Consider the following 22,898-nt stretch of genomic DNA (forward strand, 5'->3'; position numbering starts at 1 on the left):
CTGGTCCACCAGTCTCCGGATACAATTTCTCATCATTGTTGAATCCCAATCGTCTATTCAGAAAAAGCCAAACTATACTAGTAGCGAATAAGCATGTTCTCCGTCAGCAAGCAAAAGTGCTAAACCATTCAGCCAACACCAGAAGTATCACGAAACTAAGCCAATCGGTTAGACATCACAATTTCCAATACATCATCAGGCGAATCAGCGGCAAGACAAAAAAAATTGGTGTACAAATGCAGATCAATTGAACAGTGCATAGTGGATAGACAATAGGCCATGCCCCAACAGAGGAATCTATTTCCTGGGCAGGGCATCAGTCATCATGCTCCTATGACACATAACAATACTCGGCACTCCTTACTACAGTTGATAGAGCCAAGAAGATCGTGTAAGCCCTAGGTTGACTACGGTCGTGATTAGACTATACAAAAGTGGACAGAATATGAGTAAAGAATTTTCAAAACCTCTTTGCTACTGTTGGAGTGAAGGGTGTAGGTAACTACAAGATGAACCCTTCCTGCAGTACCCACTCTGATGAAATTTACATATCCCTCTCTGAGTTTGCCCCCTCGGGGATGTTCGTGATGCTGCGCCGCCTCTAAATCCAGCAGACCTACTCCTAGAGTAATTTGAGCTAAGGAGCCAAGATTCACTTATCTCGGAATACCTGTCACGGTGGTGATTCCGCTGGCTGCCCCGATTAGCATTACCAGTAGACGGTTTCAAGCTCTTGGTGTTCCCAAGTGCCTCTTCCAAATTAGCAACATTCAGATCAGGGCATTCCTTCTTCCTTGATGGTTCCTGAGAGGTTTTAACAGAGGCTGCTGCTGTTGCATAACTAGAGGACGAGTTTAGATTCTGGCTAGTGGTCCATGCGATGGGAGTGTTTGAGCTCTCACTGTCAATGGCTGATGGTTTCCAACCAAATACTCCTGTGCTCCCATCTATTGATGGCACTGACACAGCAGTAGATTTTGGTCTCACCTAAAGCAGCAAGGAAAATTCAATATCATAGAGAATATCATGTACAAATCAAATGCTGTTAAATCATTGGGAACACTACCTGCTCATTCAATCCCCAAGCTGTGGAAGCACCTGCATTTGCTAGCTCTACATTTTCCTCCCCTGGTGTTGGACCTCTTTGAAAAAGTTCATTATCTCCTTGGATAACAGTTACCCTTTCGGTAACATGAGCAACACTCCCATCGGTTTTTTCGCCTGAAGGAGAGAAAACAGATGATTAAACAATATAGAATTAATGGAGGCATGCAAAACATCGACATACTGACTAACCAGATAAATGTTGTAGAGTAGGCGTTGGTGGCAGCAATGACCACACATCATTCATTGGATAATCTTGGACATCCCATAGCGTAGAATCAACAGCATCGCCTTGATAGTAACCAGGTTCACCCCAAGGGGATAATGCAATGGGGCTAGAGCATTGTGGTTCTTCCTCAGGTGAAGTGGTCATGAAATCTTCGATTGCTGCTATTGCATCCATGTACGTAGTTCCACAACTTTGTGGTACTAAAGAGCCCGAGACATCAGGCACATCTATTGACCGAGCACAAGAGGCCAGATCAACCACCATGTTCTCTCTTGTGACAAGAGTAGATACTTCATGCAAGTCTCTTTGAATATTTGAATAATCACCTTTTAAATCGGTTTCCTTAGATACTGATTCCAAGACATCAGATACAGGTATCGACTCAGGACAGGAAGCAGGATCAACCACCATGTTCTCTCTTGTGAGAAAAATAGACTTGGGGTGCAATTCCTTCTGAATACATGAACCTTCCCCTTTTAAATTTGTTCTCTCTAGGTTAAATACTGATTCCAAGACGTCAGACACATCTATCGACTCAGCACAAGAGGCAGGATCAATTATCATTTTCTCGCTTGTGTCAAGAGTAGGCTCACAGAACATTTCTTTTTGAATATTTGAATCTTCACCTTTTAAATCTGTTTTCTCTAGGTTAGATACTGATTCCAAGACATCAGGCGCATGTATTGACTCAGCACCGGAGGCAGGATCAACCACCATTTTCTCTCTTGTGACAATAATAGACTCGGCCTGCAATTCCTTCTGAATATTTGAATCTTCACCTTCTAGATCTGTTTTCTCTAGGGTAGGTGCTGATTCCAAGACATCAGTCACATGTATTGACTCAGCACAGGAGGCAGGATCAACCACTATGTTCTCTCTTGTACCAATAATAGGCTCGGTGTGCAATTCCTTCTGAATATTTGAATCTTCATGTTTTAAATCTGTTTTCTCTAAGCTAAATACCGGTTTCAAGACACCAGACACATCTATCGGCTCAGCACAAGTGGCAGGTTCAGCCACCATTTTCTCACACATGACCAGAGTAGACTCACTGACTAATTCTTTTTGAACATTTGAATCCTCACCACTTAAATCTCTTTTCTCAAGGTTGGATACTGATTCCAAGACATTGGCCACATCTATGGACTCAACACCAGAGGCAGGTTTAACCATCATTTTGTCACTTCTGACAAGAATAGACTCGCTGTACAATTCTTTTTGAATATTTGAATCTTTACCTCTTAAATCTGTTTTCTCAAGGTTAGACACTGATCCCGAAACATCACACACATCTATCAGCTCGGCGCGAGAGGCAGGACCAACCACCATTTTCTCACTTGCGACAAGAGTAGACTCCCTGCAAAATTCTTTTTGAATATTAGAATCTTCACCACATAAATCTGTTTTCTCCGGGTTAGGTATTGATCCTGTGGCACCTATTTCCCTGGTTCCTACTTCCGTAGCTGGAGGATCAGCTTTCAGGGAAATATTAACAACTGGAGAGTAGTCAGGTCGCTGAATATCTAAAGTTTCCGGTGCTACTGATGTTGACCCTGGGTGGTCCACGGCAAGCTCCTTGCTCTCAGATCTCGTAGTTGGACTAGGGTATTCATGTTCAGTGGGACCTACTTCTGTTGCTGGAGGTTCAGATTTCACGGGAATATTTGCAACTGGAGAGTAGTCAGGTATCTTATTAATATCTAAAGTTTCAGGTGCCACTGGTGTTGGCCCCGAGTGATCCATGGCAGGCTCCTTACTCTCAGATCTCAGAGTAGGACTAGGGCATTCACGTTCAGTATCTTGGTTATCAGGGGAAGAATCAAGGAATATCTTGGACTGCGGAGACTGATTAACTGATGCATTTGATACATCAGCTTCAAGTGTTTTTTGCATATGCTTGGACTCGCCCACCTTGCACATTTCAGAAATAGACATGGAAGGAACTGACTGTGTGCCACAGATTGGAACTCTTTCTGAGTGGCTTAGCATGCCGGACGGTGAACTGGATCCTCTATCTTCAACAAAAGTTACAGGAGCACAGTTACTAGCCTTTTCAGAAGTAATATAAGAATGAAGTTCATCATGAACACTTGGATTGGTTGTTGAACTGAAGCAAGAGCTTTCATATTGACTTGAAGCAGTTCTGGACTCGGATGGACTTGAAGCAAGCACCGGACTGGGGACATCTCTCCTGGTTAGTTGAGTAGGCACCGTGTGCGAATAATCCTGCCTCAGATCCTTTGCAGAACCTGCTTTTAAACTACTTTTAGAATCATGCTGATTGTCATGAGATTCTACATTACCCTGTCCACTACAGCTGGTCTGCGTCATGGTTGGACTCCACAGACCATCTCTGTTGTGGCCATTGTTCCATTCACCAGAGCACCTTCCCTGTACGCCATCATGATGCGAATTTGACTGTTCGTACGGACTCCCAGGAGACGGACCGAAGCATGAATTCTTTGTCTGGTACTGTACTCTACTAGTTGTAGCGCAAGCATCCTTTGGTGGAACTGAGCTTCCTGACACTGAAAACCTGTCATCTAAAGAATTTACACTCCCCCTTTCTGGAACAGTACACTTAGCAGGCTTAACCATCATTTCAGAAGAATTAAGCGTACTGTAACCAAGTGGGGATAGAGCACTGTTCATATCAACGTTTGGGCGTTTTCTGTTTTGTCCAGAGCCTGCCAAAGTTGTTTTACTACTTGGAACTGTTGCAGCCTGACCAAAATCTTTTGGTTGTTTTGAGAGCACCTCTGTCAACAACAATGACCTCTCTTCACTCTCAAAAATCAGCCATACTCTTAGATCATGTGGGAAATAAGTTGTCCATTTGGATAGCTGCAAAAGAGTAAATGGGCCCTGAACGTTTCCCAAAGGATCCTTGTACTGCCAGACTTTCTCTGGCTCCATGTCGCTTGATAGTGTTACTCCGGAAGGTGATGCAGCTTCAGAAATCTTGGTGTTTATGCAGGTGCCAGATTTTGGAATATCCGTACCAACTGCTGAATGGAATTTCCTAGAGTTCCTTCCTGCTGCCACTTTGCGTATTGTACTTTGTTTAGACAGGTTTCTGGGATGGCGGATAGCATCAGATATTCTCTCTGCATGATTTTGCTGGTTAACTGGTGAGAAGAACCCGTCTGATTTTTTCCCATTTACAATTCGTACAACTGCGCATGACCAAGAAGCAACGCTATCAAACATTGATTAATGCAATGCAAAAAAGATGATTGAATTTTTCCTAGTACTTAACGGTTTTTGCCTTAGTTCAATTAAAAAAATTGCATTAGATCAATTGAGATATTGCTATACAAAAATTAAAAATAAAACATTGCGACTTTACAGATAACTACTTCAGTATGCCATGTGAATTGAACCAGCAAGTTCCCACTGCATGCCAGATGACTATTGCAATCTAATATTTTATCAATTATAAGTAAATACAGCAATAGTATTTCAAGGAGATGAATACCAGCTTTTTGATAATCCATTTCTTCAGTAGATTCATAATCAGGATCCATATGGGGGTCAACATGCACTTCTAGAACTTCATTTATTCTGCGCGCTCTTTCTTGAGAAGAGTTGAGAAGCTGTAGCTTTTCCACACACTCTCTAAGAGTATGATACAGTTAAGAAGAACATAATAGGCAAAGTAAATCTGCTTTAGGTTACATGGAGTTTTGCATCAGAACAGGGCGAACAAACAGAACTTAGAGATCCATATACCTTATTCCCCAAAGAGGCATGAAGATAACTACAACAAAGCCATGAAAACATTGGAGCGAGCTCCCCACCCCAAGTTCTTTACGCAAATTGTAAATGAGTTCGTTAAGAACCAAGTAATTATCCAATACCCATGCATGTTCAAATAAGAAATTCACACTAACATTTCTTTAACATGTTTGTAAATATACTATCTGTTTTTGCAAATATATGATCGGAGAAGAAAAGGAACCTTGAGTCTAAAAGAAATTTCAGATCACCTAGCCAACAAGAAACATCAAAACAACAGAAATTAAAGGATGTAAATGTAGCAACATTTAATAAGATCAAGGTCCAATAGGATATTCCTTTCTGCGTCCTGTTTCACTTGCACGGTCTCGAAGATAGCCCAGCCTCTGCTTTTCATTGTCCAACCACTATAAGAAATTTAAATAATAGTAAACAAATCATAATCTTTTGAACAAAATGAATACCAATCCAAGGCAATTGTTCATATAATTATACATCAGAAAGATTGTCCTTACATCATTCACTCTTACAGATTGGAAGATCACCGCTTTCTCTTGAACATCACCCTGAATTGATAAAACAAAACAAACAACCATCAACCTACAATTATTTGATAGGACTGGAAATCAGTTAGATCATCAGGTGTCTAATCTGATAAAGCAGTACCACTTTTAGTCGGCTGATTAAACCACACTTCATGCACTGCCTTAAGCGTTTGCATTCCTCCTACACAAGTAAATATAGAAAAATTCATTGAGCCAGAAAAAAGAGCGAGAAGATGAGATCTAACGACGGTACTGTTAGACACACGATTATAATCCACTGAACAGAAAATTAAATTAGTGAGAGAATTTCTAACATCTAAGAAACAAATAGATGCAAATGCAAACACTTCTGTTAAATGCTGAGAGCAGGAGAAGTCCCAATATTCTAAACTCTTAGAATTTAACAACAGTTACAAGTATACGATTATATAACTAACTATTTTTAGGAACTATAACTAATTATTAACAATACGTGAACTTATGTCATCATCTGTAAACGCTACCAGAAAAGCGCAGAGAGAGAGAGAGATCTGACCTCTGTGAAGTCCTGATTTGATATTGTATCCATCGTGATAATCTCTTTTTTGTTTAGATTTAATATCTCAAGTGCAAAATTTGTCGTCTTCTTCCCAGTGCTGTATTTTTCTGAAACTTTATGTGTTCCTGAACAAAAGATTGTCTGATTAAATGAGAACTGTATAAATACTTCTTCTATTCGTAAATAGAGGCCATTTTGAACATGGGCAGTCTCCAACATATAACTTCACCATTTCTTTATGGATTAGTGTCAGTAAACATTACAAAATTATGATATTGTAAAAAAACATTTTCCATGACACATTTACAAATATAAAGATTTGTTTTATACATTACTAGTCAAAGTTAAAGAAGATTACTTGGTAAGGGGAGAGTCAGAAAAGTTTGACTGCATGCTTCCAAAAACGCCATTTATCTCAGGACGGAGATAGAAGAAGTTATATACTAAAATATCTTACCAATAACTTTCACTAGACGATACATATCTTGCTTCTGTCCAAGACCAGAAATTTTTATCCTCACAAAACCACCAGATATTTTGGCCGGGAATGCGGAATCATCAATAAGATCCTCCATCAAGCTACGGCGCAAGTAGATTAAATTCATATTGTGCATATCAACTGCTGCGTAATCGTTGAGATTGGCCAGTGGTTCTCTTTCCATCTTTCCATGCATCCTCTTCTTTCTATGAGGGGACAACTTTTCTGTCATTTCACAATATCCACTGGCATCTATCCGGGCCGAATTAGGCTTGATATCCACATGACTGCCATTATTTACTGTTGAAGCATCACTTACAAGAAAGTGCATTTCCAAAAGCCTCAACATCTCAAAATGAGCAACATGTGTTTTTCTGAACAAGCAGTGAAGTCTTGAATCACAGATAATTTGGCTTTTCCTCCGGGGATCGCGGAGGTCATTCTTTTTTATATAGTCAAGCAGAAGAGCTTGCACGTCAAACTGGGAAATAAAAGATTGGTCACCATCCCTCATGTGTCCAACAAACTCCAGTAGCTCTGGTGAAGCCCATTTAGTATCTGGCGGCAAGAGCACCCCTTCGCTTGGTTCTTTCTTGGGTAGGCTTCCAGCATCTCCAGTTGAAATTTCAACATTTTCTACAGCAATTGTACGATTGGAATGTGCTTTTCGACGTTTTCGACCCCTTGAAGAATTAGCACATCTTCGTTTTCTTGAACCACCACCATCATCATCATTGGCATCATATAGATCATCAGATGATTCATCCTTTTCTTTCCTAGCATAAGTAATAGGAGCATTCCATCGGCTCTTGGCACCAGTTAGTTCTTCCATTGTTAATGAAAGCTTTCCTTTTAGATCTAACCAATAAAGCTTGAACAGGTATTCCCAACTGTTTGGATCATCAAAATCAACCCTAACCTGCAATAAACATAACACGTGAAAAAGGAAGAGCCACTTGAAGAATGTGAGCAACCAATGAACCCCAAAGGGGAAGTGCACCAACTAGCAGTGTGGTCATCGTTGCTATGTTTCGCTAAGGAGCATTGCACTAGCAGGCTGTTTCTATAAGAGATTTACATTTGGAGGCAACGGAAGATGGCTGAGATAGTTACATTATATATTGCCAATTTTAAAATGTAATATTCCCATCTTTAGTTATGTACCTTCAGCAATCATAATTCCATATAGCCACTTGAGCGACCATGATCACTAAAATTGGACGAGTAGGTTCAAGCTTAATGGAGAATTTTGAGGTGCGCAGTTACAATCTGTGGAATGCTGAATGCAAGAGCATGAAACAAAAAGACATAGATAGTGAAACTAGCGTAAGGATGCAGCTCAATTTAGGGCTCCGAAAACATGCCATACAAGTAAGGGTAGGTGACAGAACATGCGTCGGAAATTGGTTTCTCAAAAAGGAGGATTTGCTCCTTAAAGTTGGCAGAAAAGATCCTAGGCCCCAATTGAAATGAAGTACGGAGTAACACTTTTCACTTTTTAGATAATGAGAAATGAAAGAAATTTTTTGAGACCAGCAGAAGGTTAGCAGCATACCTTAGTATCATCGTCATCTTTTGATTCTATCAAAAATATAGTCCCAAAGCATGTGTCGCAGAAGCCCTTGGTCCCCCTGACACCAAAGAATTTACCTTGTTTAATGCATATTTTGCAGACGGAGAATGTACATGTATAGCACATATAGTGCACTGGCTTTTCACAGCTGCTGCATATGTGCCAACCTGATAAACAATCGTCAACAAAAACGTCAGTCAGTAGGACTAACATTACTTTCCAAGCAATTGAATGTATGAGTTAAACAGTCTGCATTCCTTGAATTTCTATCGCAATATCTTCAAATAGAAACTGAATTTATTTTACCAGAACTATTATCAGTCAATATCACTATGACTGATCGGTGAGGTCAATCATCCTCCTCTCCTCTTAGGTCTTAGCTAGCCTACGAGTTAGTGCCATCCAATGCTCACGTCGGCAAGAAATAAGTCGGTGCGAATAGGGTAATGCTCTTTTGCTTAACAGCGAGCATCACGGTAGCAAGCCATGGCATGATTAAGCTAGCATGGAGTAGAAGCCGCAGCAGGAGCGGCGCGGGTTGGATGAGCTCACCGCAATTCCACTTGCTGCGGGACTGGAAGAAGGCCTCGTCACGCTTGATGCACGCCGGATGGTACACCTTGGGGCACCCCCTGCGCAGCAGCAGACAGCAAACAACAAACGCAAGAAAGTCAAGCTTCTCCACTTTCCCAAAAAAAACAACAATCCATTATTCGCCCACGCAATTGGCGACGGTACGGGTGGAGGAAGTGGAGACCCACCTCCGATCGCAGACGACGAGGTCGCCGCCGTCGAAGCAGATGAAGCACACGACCTCCTCCTCGTCCTCCGCCCTCTTCCTGGCCGCCTTGGCCGCGGCCTTCCTCGCCGTCGCGGCAGCGGAAACGGAAGCGGGGACGAGTACGGCCGCCGCCTGCGCTGGCGCAGTCCCGCCGGCACTGGTCTTGGGCGGCCGCCCCCTCCTCCGCTTGACCCCGACCATCGCCTCCTGCTCTAGCTCCACCTTCACCTCCCGTTTCACCGGCTGCTGGTGGTGGAAGTCTGGCGCCGGAGGCAGAGGCGGAGCGAGCGCGGGCTGGGCGAGGACGGTTTCCCCCATCATCGATCCGAGGAACTGCGAGTCATCCATCCCCATCGCCGCCTGCTGCTCCGCCGGCCCGTCGTCGGCCATCCGGGCCGGGGCCTCGTCCATGGATCGGCGCACCACGCAGCTACCCGCGGCGGCCCACCACCGCCCCGTCCCCCCGCAGGCGCGGTCGTCGCTCGCTCGGCTCGGGCCACCCACCACGGTCGTCCCCCCCTCGTGCCGCGTCGCGTGCGGGGAAGAAGGAAGAGCGAAAGCGAGAGGAGAAGAAGCAAGCTGAGAGGGAGAGGGAGAGAAGGCTCTTGTGAGGTGGGGGAATCTAATTTCCCGCTTTGGGGAGGGGCCTTTCGGGATAAAATTCCGCTTCTCCTAGCTGGGGCGGGTCTTTGTTCTGAGTGGCGGGGCCCGCCCAAGCCGGCGCGTGCCGCGGGAAAGAAAGAGAGATAAAAGATTGACACGACACGACACGTCGGGACGTGTGAGTGAGCGAGTCAAGGAAGTGAAATGGCAGTCCGGTCCTCGCACTTGCCAGGTTTTTAGTCTCTTTATCTCTCTGGTCGCTGGACGGTGCCGGTCCGGTAGGTGCGGCGTGTTTAATAAAAAGCCAGGAGCTGCCGAGAAAAGCTGAGACGAGACGAGCTTCTGCGCTTGAGGCCGTCGTGCGTGGCAGCGTGCTTCGCGTGCCGGCTGCTTCTTTGGGTTCTTTTTACTAATTTCTTTGTTTCCCATGTTGTTATAAGTCGTAGGTCCGCAGTCCACACCGGAGAGCGGCACGGCTTTTGACCGGGGATCGGAACTTGGACAAAAACAACAGCAGCGCTCTCTCTTTCTCTTTCTGCGTGCTCAGGAGATTCCAAGTGTTGGGCCTCTTCCCCTCTGCTTGCTGGTAATCCTAATAGTCTAGTGCTACTAGGACTACGTCGTCGTATACACAACTTTACGGTCCCATCGGGGGTTCACGTGCGAGTCACGACGTGCGTGGCATGTGATCTCTCATCTCCTGATCTCCGCCTCCGCGCGCACTGACACTCAACGGTCCTCGTCGTCATGGGCAGGCTACTCCTATATGGGTAGGGGTGAGCAGATCAGGAGTACGTGTACGTGCAAAAGAGCTCTCTCTCTCTTTTTCTTCTTTTTTCTTTCTTTGGTAGCGTCATGCTGCAGTGGGGCAGATAGGCTACAGAGTCGAGTCGAGAGAGATTCACTTGGCGACGCCGTCTGTCTCCCTGTCGTGACAGGCAGACACCATGGAGCAGCAGGAGTGTGTACGTGAACCATTTATTACGCGGCCCGAATGGGACACTGTACAGTCCACAGTACGTGACGGCGGTACGACCACAGAGAGGACCGACCGGCCCCTCCCACGCACGTAACGTGAGTCGTACGGACGGAGCGCGACCGGGGCGTCGCAGGTTGGCGTTTTTCTTTGTCCCGGGGCCAAATCAAAATACTCTACGTAGCAAGTACGACAACACGGCGTGCTTCTGCATTATTTCGGTTCTGGAACATGGTTCGGTACCGGCCAAAACGATCGAGAAACGGTACCGAACAAGTTCCGTGCCCTGATGTATATTCGGAGAAACCCTCTCGATCGAACCACACTCCCGTAGCAAAGCAAATTTCGTGCCCTGACGCGTGAACCGGACATCGAGCGTCAGTGTCTCGGTGAGAATCCAAGACCCAAACAGTGGAAGCGTAAATGAATAGTGAGTATTACCTGCCGCCGCCCACCTACTCCGTCTGTATGTGTGTCCGTCGGGGCACTGTAGAAGCTGAGTTGACGGCCGCTCACTGGTCGTGGTCCCGTACGACGCTTGTTTTATTCGGAGCGTTCCGTACGACAGCTGCCCGTGCCCGTTTGATGTCTGCTAACCATTGCCGTGCCGTGTGTACGCCATCACCATTCGCCTGTCGCTCTTGGACGGCTCCGGATCAGTGGTACCTGCCAATCTCTAGACGTGTGCAACACGAGTTACGTCGCTGACACATTCAGTCCAACACGACCGGTCACTTTTTCAAAGGACTCCACAGCGTAGTGCAGATGTACACGACGGTGTACCGTTGACAAACAAAGCAAAACCTATCCATCAATTTCCTTTTTCCCTATTCCAACCTTATTGGTACAAAACAGTGCTAATGCAATGCGCATCAATGGCAAACTTTACAACCGGCTTGGTGGGTGGGTGGGTGGGTCGGTGGGGGTGGAAGAACCTACGAAAACCTTATATAAACACACACGCTCAAAGAGCTACTGATATTCACCACCAGACCTAGGCAACAATGCTGAGCGAGTGAGTATACACACACGAGAGAAACAACAAATGAGGATTACACAAGAGGCGATTATGATTGCTCGACATGGGGGCCCTTTAGAAGGGCAAGCCCAAAATGAATGATACTACAGTGCTCTTCCCGCCGGTGAAGCTCAAGGGCAAACTCCGCGAGCCCTTGCGCCATCTTCATTCTTCAACCATTCAGTCTCCTTGTCTTAGGCAGCAAGATGCTCGGGGCGATGTTAGATCCTCAGATGAAACAAGTTTTCGTGTACCTCTAAGATGCTATTGTATCAAAACTTTTCCATTTCATAGCAACCCAGCTAGTATGGCCCCAGGGTCGTTGTATGTGCCAGGTGCTCCTGCTGCTGCTGCTGGAGGCAACTGTGGTTGTTGCGGTGCGGGAGGAGGCGCGGCATGAGTTATTGGGATATCGATCAGATGTTCCTTGATAAACTCTTTCAACCTGTTGGGGAAAATTCTGAGATCAGCATCGGTTTTCCTATACATGAAACCATAAACTACTGTAAAGGTAAAAGGAGCAAAACTATACTCGAATGTCAAATATTGATCTCCTGATGCAACTGTTAGCCGGAGTTGGGTTCTGTCTTGGGGATCTGTTTCAACTCTGACCTGCAAAACGGTCAAGAAAGTAGGCAGAAAAGTAGCATACATCTCGTTAGAAATCTACCATGTATAACTTGATGAAATCATAATTTATTGACAACTACACGTGTGCAATGCAACAGAAGATGACAAAGCAAGCACTAAACTGTGACTAAGAGATAAAAGGATGCCTGTTTCCTCAAAAGGAAAAAAGTACATCTGGGAATTGAGATGCACCACATAACCAGCAGAAGAAGAGGCTAGGAAAACAACAAAGCCACAATGCTCAGTTTACCTTAAGCTGGTACCAGATGGACAGTAATAAAATTCTATTTGGCTGCTATTTGGCAGGTGGAACTGGACCTTGGAAATGGACAGGAGTGTACTGGTTTGTGCAACGAACTTGGTTGGGCTAAAACTTAAATCTAACCCCATAGTGCTATAAGTACAAACGGTGTTTGGTGTTAGTAACATATGTTTGTAGAAGAAAACATGATGCCACAATAGATCAGGAAACAATTATTAGACAAGATAGCTGGATTCAACAGCAGCATAATTTCTTCAAAGAATGATTCTAAAACAAATTCGATGGACATGCGAAGCTACTTACCAGACAAAGTGTGGTACGGTTTGTTTCGGAATAGAATGTAGCACACGCCACCATGTTGTTCGGGTTGGTGTCCTAAAATGAGAACAGGTTTAATAAATCGAAATAAAAGAGCTCAAAATGTGGAGAAAAATCACATAACATACAAGTCCAGGAGTAACTGCCAGGTGAAGGCTCATGAGAAGATTAGCCATTTCAGGAAGAGGTAATGGTTTTACACCTTTTACCTGTTTGTTCACATAAAAAATGTTTAAAAGACTGATCCAGTAACAACTTAATCAAGTAACGCTGAGATTTTCGTTTCTTCTCTGCAGAAAAGACCTACTCCGTACTACTTAGCAGTTCACGAGTCCATAAAATAAGATTTGAGTACTTACCACTTCTTGAATCTTTAGTGGCTGAACATTCCATGTTTTCCACTGGGGGAAAAAATCTTCAGGGGTAAGAGTTGTAGGTAGCAAGAACTTATGCAATACAATAGGGAGCCGAAGTTTAGCGTTAACCTGGATAAGCAAAGCAAAGACACTACTGTTACCTAAAGACCAAAAAACGTGAATATATGGACTCTGAGGAAAACATGATGACATAAAAAATTACCAGCACAGTTCCATGTTTATATGAGAAATCAAGAACAGCAACATCTCTACTCGCACGGAGATTCGTAACCTCAAGTGGAATTTGCACCTAGAGAATATGAAAAATGGAAGAAAAAACAAAATTAGGAAAGAAAACTTGGAAAATACGAAAGCATTGTAAGTCATCATTTGGTACCTGTGCTCTAGGAGGAATAGTATCGGGAACTGATGAGAGTTCCACTTTAAAATGGCTAGGAGGCAAAATCAGAGCCCGCATTGACACAAGAGGTGAAGTATTTTTGTTCCCCAGGAAAAGAATAAGACGGCCATGATGGGCACGCCACTCTGCTTTTAAACCAATCTAGAGGTAGAGCCCAGTAGGAAAAAATATCACGCAAAAGGTTAAGACAATGCAGGTAAGAAATGCTCAAGAGGGAGGAACAAAGAAGTCAACTTCTGCAAACCTGAATGTGAGGATCCTCATACAGTACTCCACTGTCTTTCATGCACAAGACATGAAACTTCTCCTCGACATTGACAATTGGCTGTATAAAATAGAGTTGGTCAACATAAGAGATATATCCACCCCATATCAGAAAGAATAATTGATGGCATGGTATATTCTACTAATGCCACCACTCAATAGTGAGCGTGCAGCTATACAGTAGTTGCAGATAAAGGTACTGATGCTACGAAAATATACTGTATTACCTGAACTGAATTGGACTGGTCCTCAAGGGTAGCTAGTGCCAAGTCACCTACCGGACTTTGATTAGCTTCCAACCCTTGAACAGGATTTTGCTCTACAGCAGCAGGAGGACCCTCTATTGCAAGAGGACCCAAAAGGTCCGCAAGGAGGTCTGCTTGAGAAACAGGATGAGAGGTGGGAGGCTCAACTTTACTCTGAATATTGGTCTCAGTAATGTTCTCGACTTTGCTCTCGACTTCGACAGGAGCACCATTTTCTTTGGGAGCTTCTACAGTAGTTTCTTCGTAACTGACATGGCTCTCCTGAATAGCATAAATATTCACTTAAATTAAACTCAAAAATGGAGTCCAATGTACTACTTAAAAACTAAGAAGGTCATACTTCAGCAATATTTTGACTTGGTATTTTAACAAGAGTGAGATGATTGGCAGCTGGTGCTGGTCCGTTTACAGGGGGGTGATCAGCTACAACAAGAGCATTGGATGTGTGTTGCTGACTCCGTAGTTTTATGGCACTCTGCTCTGCGGTGTCAACTTCAGCATCTTCAGCCTTTTTCAACAAAGCAGACTGCATTTGACAAGACACAGTTGTTTAAAATGAATCCTTCTTAATGTAATAAAATGAGTTCAAACACAAGAGAGGACAATCAATAAATGTGAGTACACAACTAACAGGTAACCAGGATACGTAATTACCTCACGTTCAGGAAATTTTGGCATTTCAGCCAACACATCAGCCAAAGCAGCACCTTTCTTGCTTAGTTCAAAATATTCAACTGCTCTCTGCTGTATTTCAACATCAATATAACTCTCATGCCTGAAATATAATGTGAGGGTAAAAAAAAGCCTTCAGTACATGCAAAAGGTGGCATATTATCAAGGCAAAGTATCTGGTGAAAACCCTCATTTGGTGCAAACCGTGCAAACTCCATAAAAACCACGTTTAAAAGTTTCAAAAAAATTCTAAAAAAATACCATATGTTGGGAGTGTGATGTTCTACAAACCTGCAAAATTCCAAGTTCAAAATCAAAAGCATTTGGAAGGAACTAAAAAGAGAAATTTACAATGAATAGTGTCAAGCACCGAAAGACCACTATTCATGCAGAATTTGTCTTTTTCGCTGCTACCAAACGAAATTGAGTATGGACTTGAAATTTTACACATATATAAAACATCACTTTTCTAACATATGTGATTTTTTTGAGAAATTTTTGAACTTTTTTCGATAGAGTTTTCACAGTTTGCACTGTAGAGGTGGTTTTCACCGGATACTTCGCCTATTATCAAAGCAGGGAGAGTCAATTGATACTTTTTAAATATCGCCAGGATTTGTTGCTGCAGTCCCGCATCAGGAGGTTGAGTGTGCATCAGTATCTTCGCGTAGGTTGACAGAAGAATGGCAACAGTACTTGTCCTGATAAAAATATCATGTACTATACATTAAAATTTTATAACAGGACAGAAGAAAAAACTGAAATTGCTCAAAGAGGTGCTTGACAACTTACGATACTGTCGGAAGCCTATCATTTATAATGGTAAACAACTCCTTAGGGCTACACCCAGGTCTACGGGCCAAAAGGTGGCCATACTCTCCAAGAAGGTACGCACTCACCTATATTGATTTGGAAAGAAGGATAGTGTAAAATATTAAATAAAGTAAAAAAGTTGCTGGGCAGATTTGGTTCCTTTATGATAATCAGATAAAAGGCAACACAAAAGATTCAAGTTTAATCGCCAAAACGTCATGGATAAAGATATGGTCTAAGTATCTATAAGCAGACTGTAATGCTAGTACAAACACAGGTTTATAGTGGGCCCCATTCAGATTAAAACTATCTAACAGGCCTGAAAAATCAAACTTCATGGTATTAGCACAACAAGTCCAGGTGGTAAAAAAATACCTTGACCATTGTCTCATGCAAAGCAGGCTTGTCAAGGTATTCCCTCGCCTTAGCTGCAGCATATGGCTGAAAAGATTACAAGTCGAACATCAGGTCCATCAAACAAGACAAGACGCAGCTAAACCGGAAACAGAAATATGCAAGAACCTGCAGATCCTCATTGTTGGTGACAAATTGTACCACTCGATACCATATATCATCACTTACAAAATCTCCTGCTTTGTCTATCAACTGAAGTATAACATCAACATACCTACAGAAACAAAATTAGATCTGGGCAACACTTTCCAAGGACCTGAGGTTACAGAAATAAGAAATCGGCATAAAATTAGCATATTCTTCTCTACAATTATTACCCTACACAAAGTGCAGGAAGCTAATTAATAAAGAAGTACCAGGTTTGTAAAAGCCATGGGCTACACCCATTTAGGTGAACAACTACTGGATCGGATTTGACAGGCTGAGCTTGCAAGATACCCCACGGATGTAAACAAATATATGTAAGACAATTCAACTTTAAGGTTCAATACCAAACAGTGAAATGGGCTGATCCAATCTTAGAAATTCTTTACCATGAAAGATCTGGAGCAAACTTCTCTGCAAGAATGGCTGCCTTCAGAGCCAGCTCTTCACGCATGGCAAATTCAGCCGTGTTAAGATACTGAGATATAAAAAATAGATAATAATTAGTATTATGAATACCACAGAAAGTATTAACAGATGCCATCAATCATATTTGTTGGAGTTTGCAGGACCATTATCAGAACATTTGTTACCTGCAATAACTCCTCAACAATTTCCTTTGCATTTGTAACATCACACATGCCATATAGCAAATCAAGAGCCCGTCTTCTAATGCTGCACGACAGAAAATACATAAATATAAAGTAAGAGTACACAAAAAAAGTGAAGGCATGAGAGACAGCATAAAATGTTTGGAACAGCAGACGGATGATGAAAAACACAGGGCTCAAAGGAAGTAAAACAAAAAAAAAGTTTAACAAATCAACAATTGTCTAACCATGTTTTGATATTTTTAAGAAACTTTTCTCAATGTAATCAAATTCTAGGTCCATCAGATCGGAAATGTACCTCTCAAGAAGGATGAAAACAGATTAACAAAGCCTAATGATATTCGATATTCCCTCTGTTCTAATTTAGAAGATGGCTTGCCAAAACGTCTTATAAACGGAAACAGAGGGAGTAGCAATTATCAAGGCAAGGTAGGACATTAAATCATTAATGATTTCACAAAATTAGATTTAACTTATTTGCCTGTAACAAAAGGAGTAAATTTATGCAGTAGGATACTCTCCTACACTCCTTCCTTCATCAAAAATATTAAAATAAAAGAGCGAGGTTCCAAAATATCAGTCGATGGTTAAGAGTGTGGTTTTAACTTGTTCATTTATTATTATTTTTGCAGGGATGACCCGTTTACAATGTATGTGCAATCACAGATAGTGTAAAGGCCTCAGATACCTGATATCTGGATCCTTCAAAGACGTAATTATCTGAGCTTGGTGCCTTTTAATTATATCCTGTACATCTGTCACTAACAGCATCCGGCTCATGTTTTCCTGTTTAGAGTGAAGACAAATAGAATATTGTTAAATTATGAATAAAATTTCCACTTACCCAGTTTGATTAGGATGCACCACTGGGAGACTCGTTGCCAAAAATCAAGTAAAACCATTGTAGCAAAGTACTTAGCTACTTACCAAACCAAGATACCTAATATTTGGCTCCCGGACAGCAATAAACTTGCCAAGAAGAGCCACACATTGGGACATCATCTCCTTTTCCGCATCAAGATGCATAACCTGCAATTAGGATAAGTAATGCATGCCCAAATTTTAAGCAAAAGAAACACAGAAATATTGAATCACACAAGTTTTGCTGAAGCATAGGAGCCTATGAATATAAAATATGGACCTAGAATTCAGGTAGGAGAGGAAATGTTAAGACAAGTTGCTACACACAAAAATAAAGAAATAAATAAATACAGGCCATCCAAAAAAACAGTACAAACCCACCAGAGCAAGAGCTTCAAAGAGAACAGCATGCGAGGCATTGTTCTTGTTGACATTTTTAACAACATCAGTACCCATCAAAATACGTTGTAAAACCTACAGAACGACAAGAACCATTATTATTCATGAACTATTTGTATATGTGGAGAGCAATGGTCAAAAGAGTTTTACCTCAAACAAAGCTCGTCTTGCACTGGGATCTTCAATGGTAGGGAAGTATTGAAGAGCTCTCATTGTTTTAACCTGCAATAATGAGAAAATAGCTTAAAAAACAAATGAATTTGCAGAAAAATAGCATCCAGTATGCACATCTATACATAGAGCAGGAGTGAAAGGATGCATGTGAGAATTCAATTTTAAGAAGAAATGTTTATAAAATGTTCTGCCAAGATCACATGCATCCAGTAAAACTAGCATTCAAAGTAATTATTTTTCTTCTCACAAATGACAACAGAACCAAATGATCGACATATCAACTCCGGAGTTGACTTTAAACATCCATATGATTTGTGGCTCTCTTCTTATTCACATAATAGACCATGTAATATGTACTCTAAAAAACCCATGTAATATGTATTTCTGTGATGTTATTCGACATATCAACCCAAGTAGATGTTCAATCATTTGCATACTGTAACTCCAGATACTAGAAGGTTTATGGTAATCATCATATAACTAAATACACAAGAAATTATGTGTTTTTTTCCAAGCACAATAGAAGGAAACAAATAAAAATGACATAAATCAATCATGTAATTAAATTGCGCACCACTATTTGCAAGATCAGCTAAAATAAAAATCATTAGTAAGCAATCAAAGTTCAAGGAGAGAGGAGCTCAGTAGACAGTGGGCAAATAGATTCAATGATTTCGATACAAATTTATGCAGATCTAACTTTAACCAAGCTGGATGATAGCAAGGAAAGAAAAGCACCTGCAGCCAAGGAGATGGAATTCCATAATAGGTGTATTCTTGTGGAATATCTTGGTTTCTTGCCATCCTCTCCAATATTCTTACACACTTGGGAAGGCAATTCCAATATGCTTCGGCGTTATTAGATACTAGTGAAACAAAAAGGCTCATGACAGATGTCAGCACACCTAGATCACGCTCATCTAGAAGTTGCGCCATCCGATCAGACCTGATAGATGAAATTTAATTAGCTATGCCATCATGTGGAGTGGACAATAAAACTTCATGTTCTGCTATGTTAGTACCAGCCATCAATATTCACAACATCTGGATTCTTCCTATAAAGCCGCAGAAGGCATAGAGCAGCCTTCTTTCTGACTACAGGCCGGCAGCTACTTGAAATCTGATGAGTCAAATGTTGTGTTAGTCCAATCACACAAGTGAGAAAATAAGAAAAGATGAGCGAGATATTGTTCACTTACAAGAAGTTTCTGGACGTCAGGGGCCAATGACTCGGAAAATTCTTTCCCGCCAATATTACCTACCTGAAACAGATTTAGTTAAAGAAACACGCATAGAAGAAATTAAATACTCCTAATAAATAACAGAGTTATGATCTACAATAATAAGAGCAATTAAATATCAAAGCCTAAAATAAGTAAAACTCTAGGCATAATACTGAGAAATTTTGTTAATGTTTTCAGGTTTTGGTTGCTAATTTTCCTCAAGGGTGGTTTTTGCATCTTGATGTCCTTATGTATGACTACTTTTTTCTGGTAAAACGGGTGTGACGCGGTAGTTAGTACAAAAGGATGTTTATTATTATACTGAATTAGATATTTGTAAAAGTAGTTGCCTTTATCAGTCTTTATAAAAATGGAAAATACGGTAAAAAAAAGTAAAACAGGATGACATACCATCGTCAATGCTAAGCACTGGTAAGTCTCATTTCGTCCTATTATGTCATTGCGTACTGTATTTATAACCATCCTTAGGAAATCATTGTTCTCGTTCAGTAAGCAAGATGTCACAATGTATCCAACCTGTAGCACAATCAAGGGATAGCAATTAGGAACAATCATACTGCCACAGGAAAGGAATGTGATAAGTGAGAAATTCTAAGATGTGGTTTTCACCTGTTTCTCAGGATACTTCGGTGCAGATATCAACGAAACAGTTTCCATATGCCCGAAATCAACATCGTATCCGAGCATATGTATGTAAAGCATTTTCCAAACATATTTTTTCTTCTCATACGGCGATAATCCCTGAAACATGTAAGATTGTGGTGTTTTTAGTAAAGTTGAATTTTCTTTAGTCAAAATTCATGAGTAACAACAATATTCCATGGAAAGCGGAAGGCCTTGCTAATTAAGGTTACACCATGAAAGAAATGGTTATCTTCAATACTATCCACTAGTTTAACATAATACACACTATGGCGGTCCATTCAATGTTGAGGTATTGAGGATAACATGGTGCACACTTGCATAAAAGGAATATTATGCTTTGGTGCATTTCTTCCCCCGTTCTTTATTTGTACATCAAATATTTTCATTGACAGAAAATGAATAATTAAAAATACTAAAGGAAATGGTGTTTCTTTCTCCTAGGAGGCACTCTACTGGAGCTTACAGCTAGGAATGTACTCCCTCCGTTCCATTATTCTTGTCTCACATTTGCCCAAAAATGGATGTATCTATTCCTAAAGGGCGTCTAGATACATGTAAGATTTCAACAAGAATTGTGGAATGGAGGAAGTACATATCTAGACACACGTAAATGGCCTGGCTTCCTGAAATAAATAGTCAATGACCTGGTATAAAGTAAGATGGTATATATAGAAATATGGCAGATTTTTTACTTTAATCTGACTCTACAGAACATCCGTTATGTGCACGATATGCACATGTCCATCCATATATGGATAAGGATCTTACGGTTAAGAAAGTAGGGATTAATTGCTACATGATTTGGTTAGTTTTCATATTGTTTCGGAGAACTCCTGCCTATGTAATGAGTGCTACCATGTCTATGGTAATCAAGCATGAACCAATCATAATCTAGTATTTGTTAGTCTAGTTTAGGAGTAGTTTATCGTAATGCATGAGCGTGCATTACAGCAACTTGATGCAACAGCCATGCATACAGGAATATGATCATTGATTGGTGCTGCAGCAGTTCCATATGTAACAGTGTGTCTTTCTCATGAAACATTTAACTCGTAGCCCAAACACATATAGTCCCCCCTCTGTTACTTAAATTTTAACATGATCTTAGCTACTTTTAGCTTATAGTGTCAGCACACAATATGTTTTGTACCTCCTCTGTTATAAATAGATGTCATTTTAGGATGCAAGCATCAGACTCTAAAATTTTGATGACTCATGTGCACAACAGTATTTCCATAGGGACCATAAAAATATAGCATCCATAGAATTGTCGTCAGAAGTAGTCCCAAAGTAGTCATTGTTAACATTACGTAAATACCAATGTCAGCAGCGTGTAACGGAAGTTATAATGGGAGCGATCAATAGCGAGGGGGTAGAAATGAAGTTTCGCAACAGTTTCACAATTTGGAATGCAGAAATGATCCAAGCTAGTCCAACATACAGAATCAAAATATTTGCTCGCCATCCCAACCCAATAGTGTGTGTTTTAGCCTCTTCAGGCCACTATCCCCAAATGAATACGAACCATCCATTCTCAGTTTAAGCTGGTATAATTGTGCAGCGAACTGTTAGCAGCTGGTGGCCACTCAACCTAAGGAGATTTGGCTTCACTAGCTCACACCAAGCATAATTCGGGGGGGGGCGGGGGGGGGGGGGGGGGGATATGACGAGGCCATCAAACATTTGAGACTACAACACAATTCGCAGCCCAATCCGAACTAGCTGCCAATTTACTACCGCCACGCAACTCCCTAATTCTCGTTCATCGAGCAGGCCAATTTCAAGCGAAAAAAATCCTAAGCAAAGCACGCCCGAATTCCGCAAATGCGTCCCCTCCCCACCTAGATCACGGAATGGGGAAGAGGAAGAGGTGGGGGGCAGCGTGACCGAACCGACCTTCTCGTTTTTGAAGCGCGTGCGGATGTTGCCGAGCTCCTTGTCGACGCGGAGGCGCTCCTGCTCCTTGTTGTGGCAGTTGCGTATGTCGCTGATGAAGACCGACAGCCCCCGCATCCCCGAGAGCGCCATCTCCTCCTAGAGGAAGGAACCCCAGATCTGCGTGCCCCCCCGAGCGAGATCTGGCCCGCCGAGCAGCGCTCGCCCGGATCGGAGGCGCTAAACCCTGCGGGCGCCGGGACGACGGAATCGCCGACGGCGACGAGGGGTTTTGATTCGGTCGCGGCGAGGCTGCGGGCGAGTTTGATCTGTCTCGCCGCTGGATTGGGGCGCTTTTTCGCTGGCTTCTCCTGTCTCCCCAGTCCAGTCTCCCCTCCCCCGCGATGGAAAAAGAAAATACTCCAATAATTTTATAAAATAAAATAGGCTTGGTTGTTGGTATATTGTTGGTCGGGTTGGGATTTTAAAATTCTCCCTGGACGACCTGCAGGGGAGATTTAAAGTTGACTTTCCGTCACTTGTTTTTACTGGTTAGCGGTACCAATGATTCGCCATAAACCGTATCCAATTTTGCAGCGTAGGATAAAGGATTAGTAGGCAAGATAGGAACTAAAGAAGAAGATAAGGTGACCAAACTGACTTAGGATACGAGGCAGCCACGTCGCTGGTAGTCTCGTCGGCCGCGGGAAGTCACGGACGGTCATGATCCTCCTCCGCCGGCCGAAGGTGCTCGAGCGCCTCGCGGGCACGGATGTCGTCCATCGTGTACCAAGCCCACCAAAACACGGCGCATGGACAACTCTGTCTGGACATAGTCGACGGCAGCACAGCAGCACGGACCAATGCGCAGGCGCGGCAGGGCCAGTGCATGTCGTTCAAGGCTTGGCATTCCTTATTGCTCAAATTCTTTACCATTCTGCCTGCG

At 42.3% G+C, this 22,898-nt stretch overlaps 2 protein-coding genes across 3 annotated transcripts; both read right to left on the reverse strand.

Moving 5' to 3' along the window:
* Nucleotides 1-145: 145 nt before the first annotated feature.
* On the reverse strand, nt 146-9,597 carry LOC100826729. Its single transcript, XM_010231016.3, has 12 exons — nt 8,967-9,597; nt 8,758-8,837; nt 8,188-8,372; nt 6,612-7,551; nt 6,152-6,279; nt 5,738-5,797; nt 5,587-5,637; nt 5,408-5,478; nt 4,812-4,957; nt 1,297-4,509; nt 1,067-1,221; nt 146-987 (listed from the first exon to the last, which is right to left on the reverse strand). The coding sequence occupies exons 1-12, from the start codon at nt 9,395-9,397 to the stop codon at nt 475-477; spliced, it is 5,973 nt and encodes a 1,990-aa protein (XP_010229318.1). The 5' UTR covers nt 9,398-9,597; the 3' UTR covers nt 146-474.
* A 1,773-nt stretch (nt 9,598-11,370) lies between these two features.
* On the reverse strand, nt 11,371-22,379 carry LOC100829540 (AP-2 complex subunit alpha-2). 2 transcript variants are annotated; one of them, XM_010231019.3, is made up of 27 exons: nt 21,974-22,379; nt 20,042-20,173; nt 19,823-19,948; nt 19,388-19,450; nt 19,211-19,308; nt 18,927-19,134; nt 18,165-18,236; nt 17,997-18,089; nt 17,682-17,783; nt 17,443-17,540; nt 16,737-16,818; nt 16,533-16,621; nt 16,108-16,213; nt 15,961-16,026; nt 15,565-15,671; nt 15,369-15,473; nt 14,755-14,875; nt 14,441-14,626; nt 14,062-14,361; nt 13,815-13,895; nt 13,547-13,711; nt 13,373-13,459; nt 13,153-13,278; nt 12,922-13,002; nt 12,779-12,850; nt 12,116-12,195; nt 11,371-12,028 (listed from the first exon to the last, which is right to left on the reverse strand). In XM_010231019.3, exons 1-27 carry the CDS (start codon nt 22,103-22,105, stop codon nt 11,872-11,874), a joined length of 3,135 nt encoding a protein of 1,044 aa, XP_010229321.1. In that variant the 5' UTR covers nt 22,106-22,379; the 3' UTR covers nt 11,371-11,871. The 2 variants fall into 2 exon arrangements, with proteins under 2 accessions (XP_010229321.1, XP_024311219.1); XM_024455451.1 differs by lacking the exons at nt 20,042-20,173; nt 21,974-22,379 and having other exon boundaries at nt 19,388-19,446.
* Between the last annotated feature and the right edge of the window lie 519 nt (nt 22,380-22,898).

The sequence above is a fragment of the Brachypodium distachyon genome, chromosome 1 (genome assembly GCF_000005505.3).
Source record: "Brachypodium distachyon strain Bd21 chromosome 1, Brachypodium_distachyon_v3.0, whole genome shotgun sequence".
Lineage (NCBI taxonomy): Eukaryota > Viridiplantae > Streptophyta > Magnoliopsida > Poales > Poaceae > Brachypodium > Brachypodium distachyon.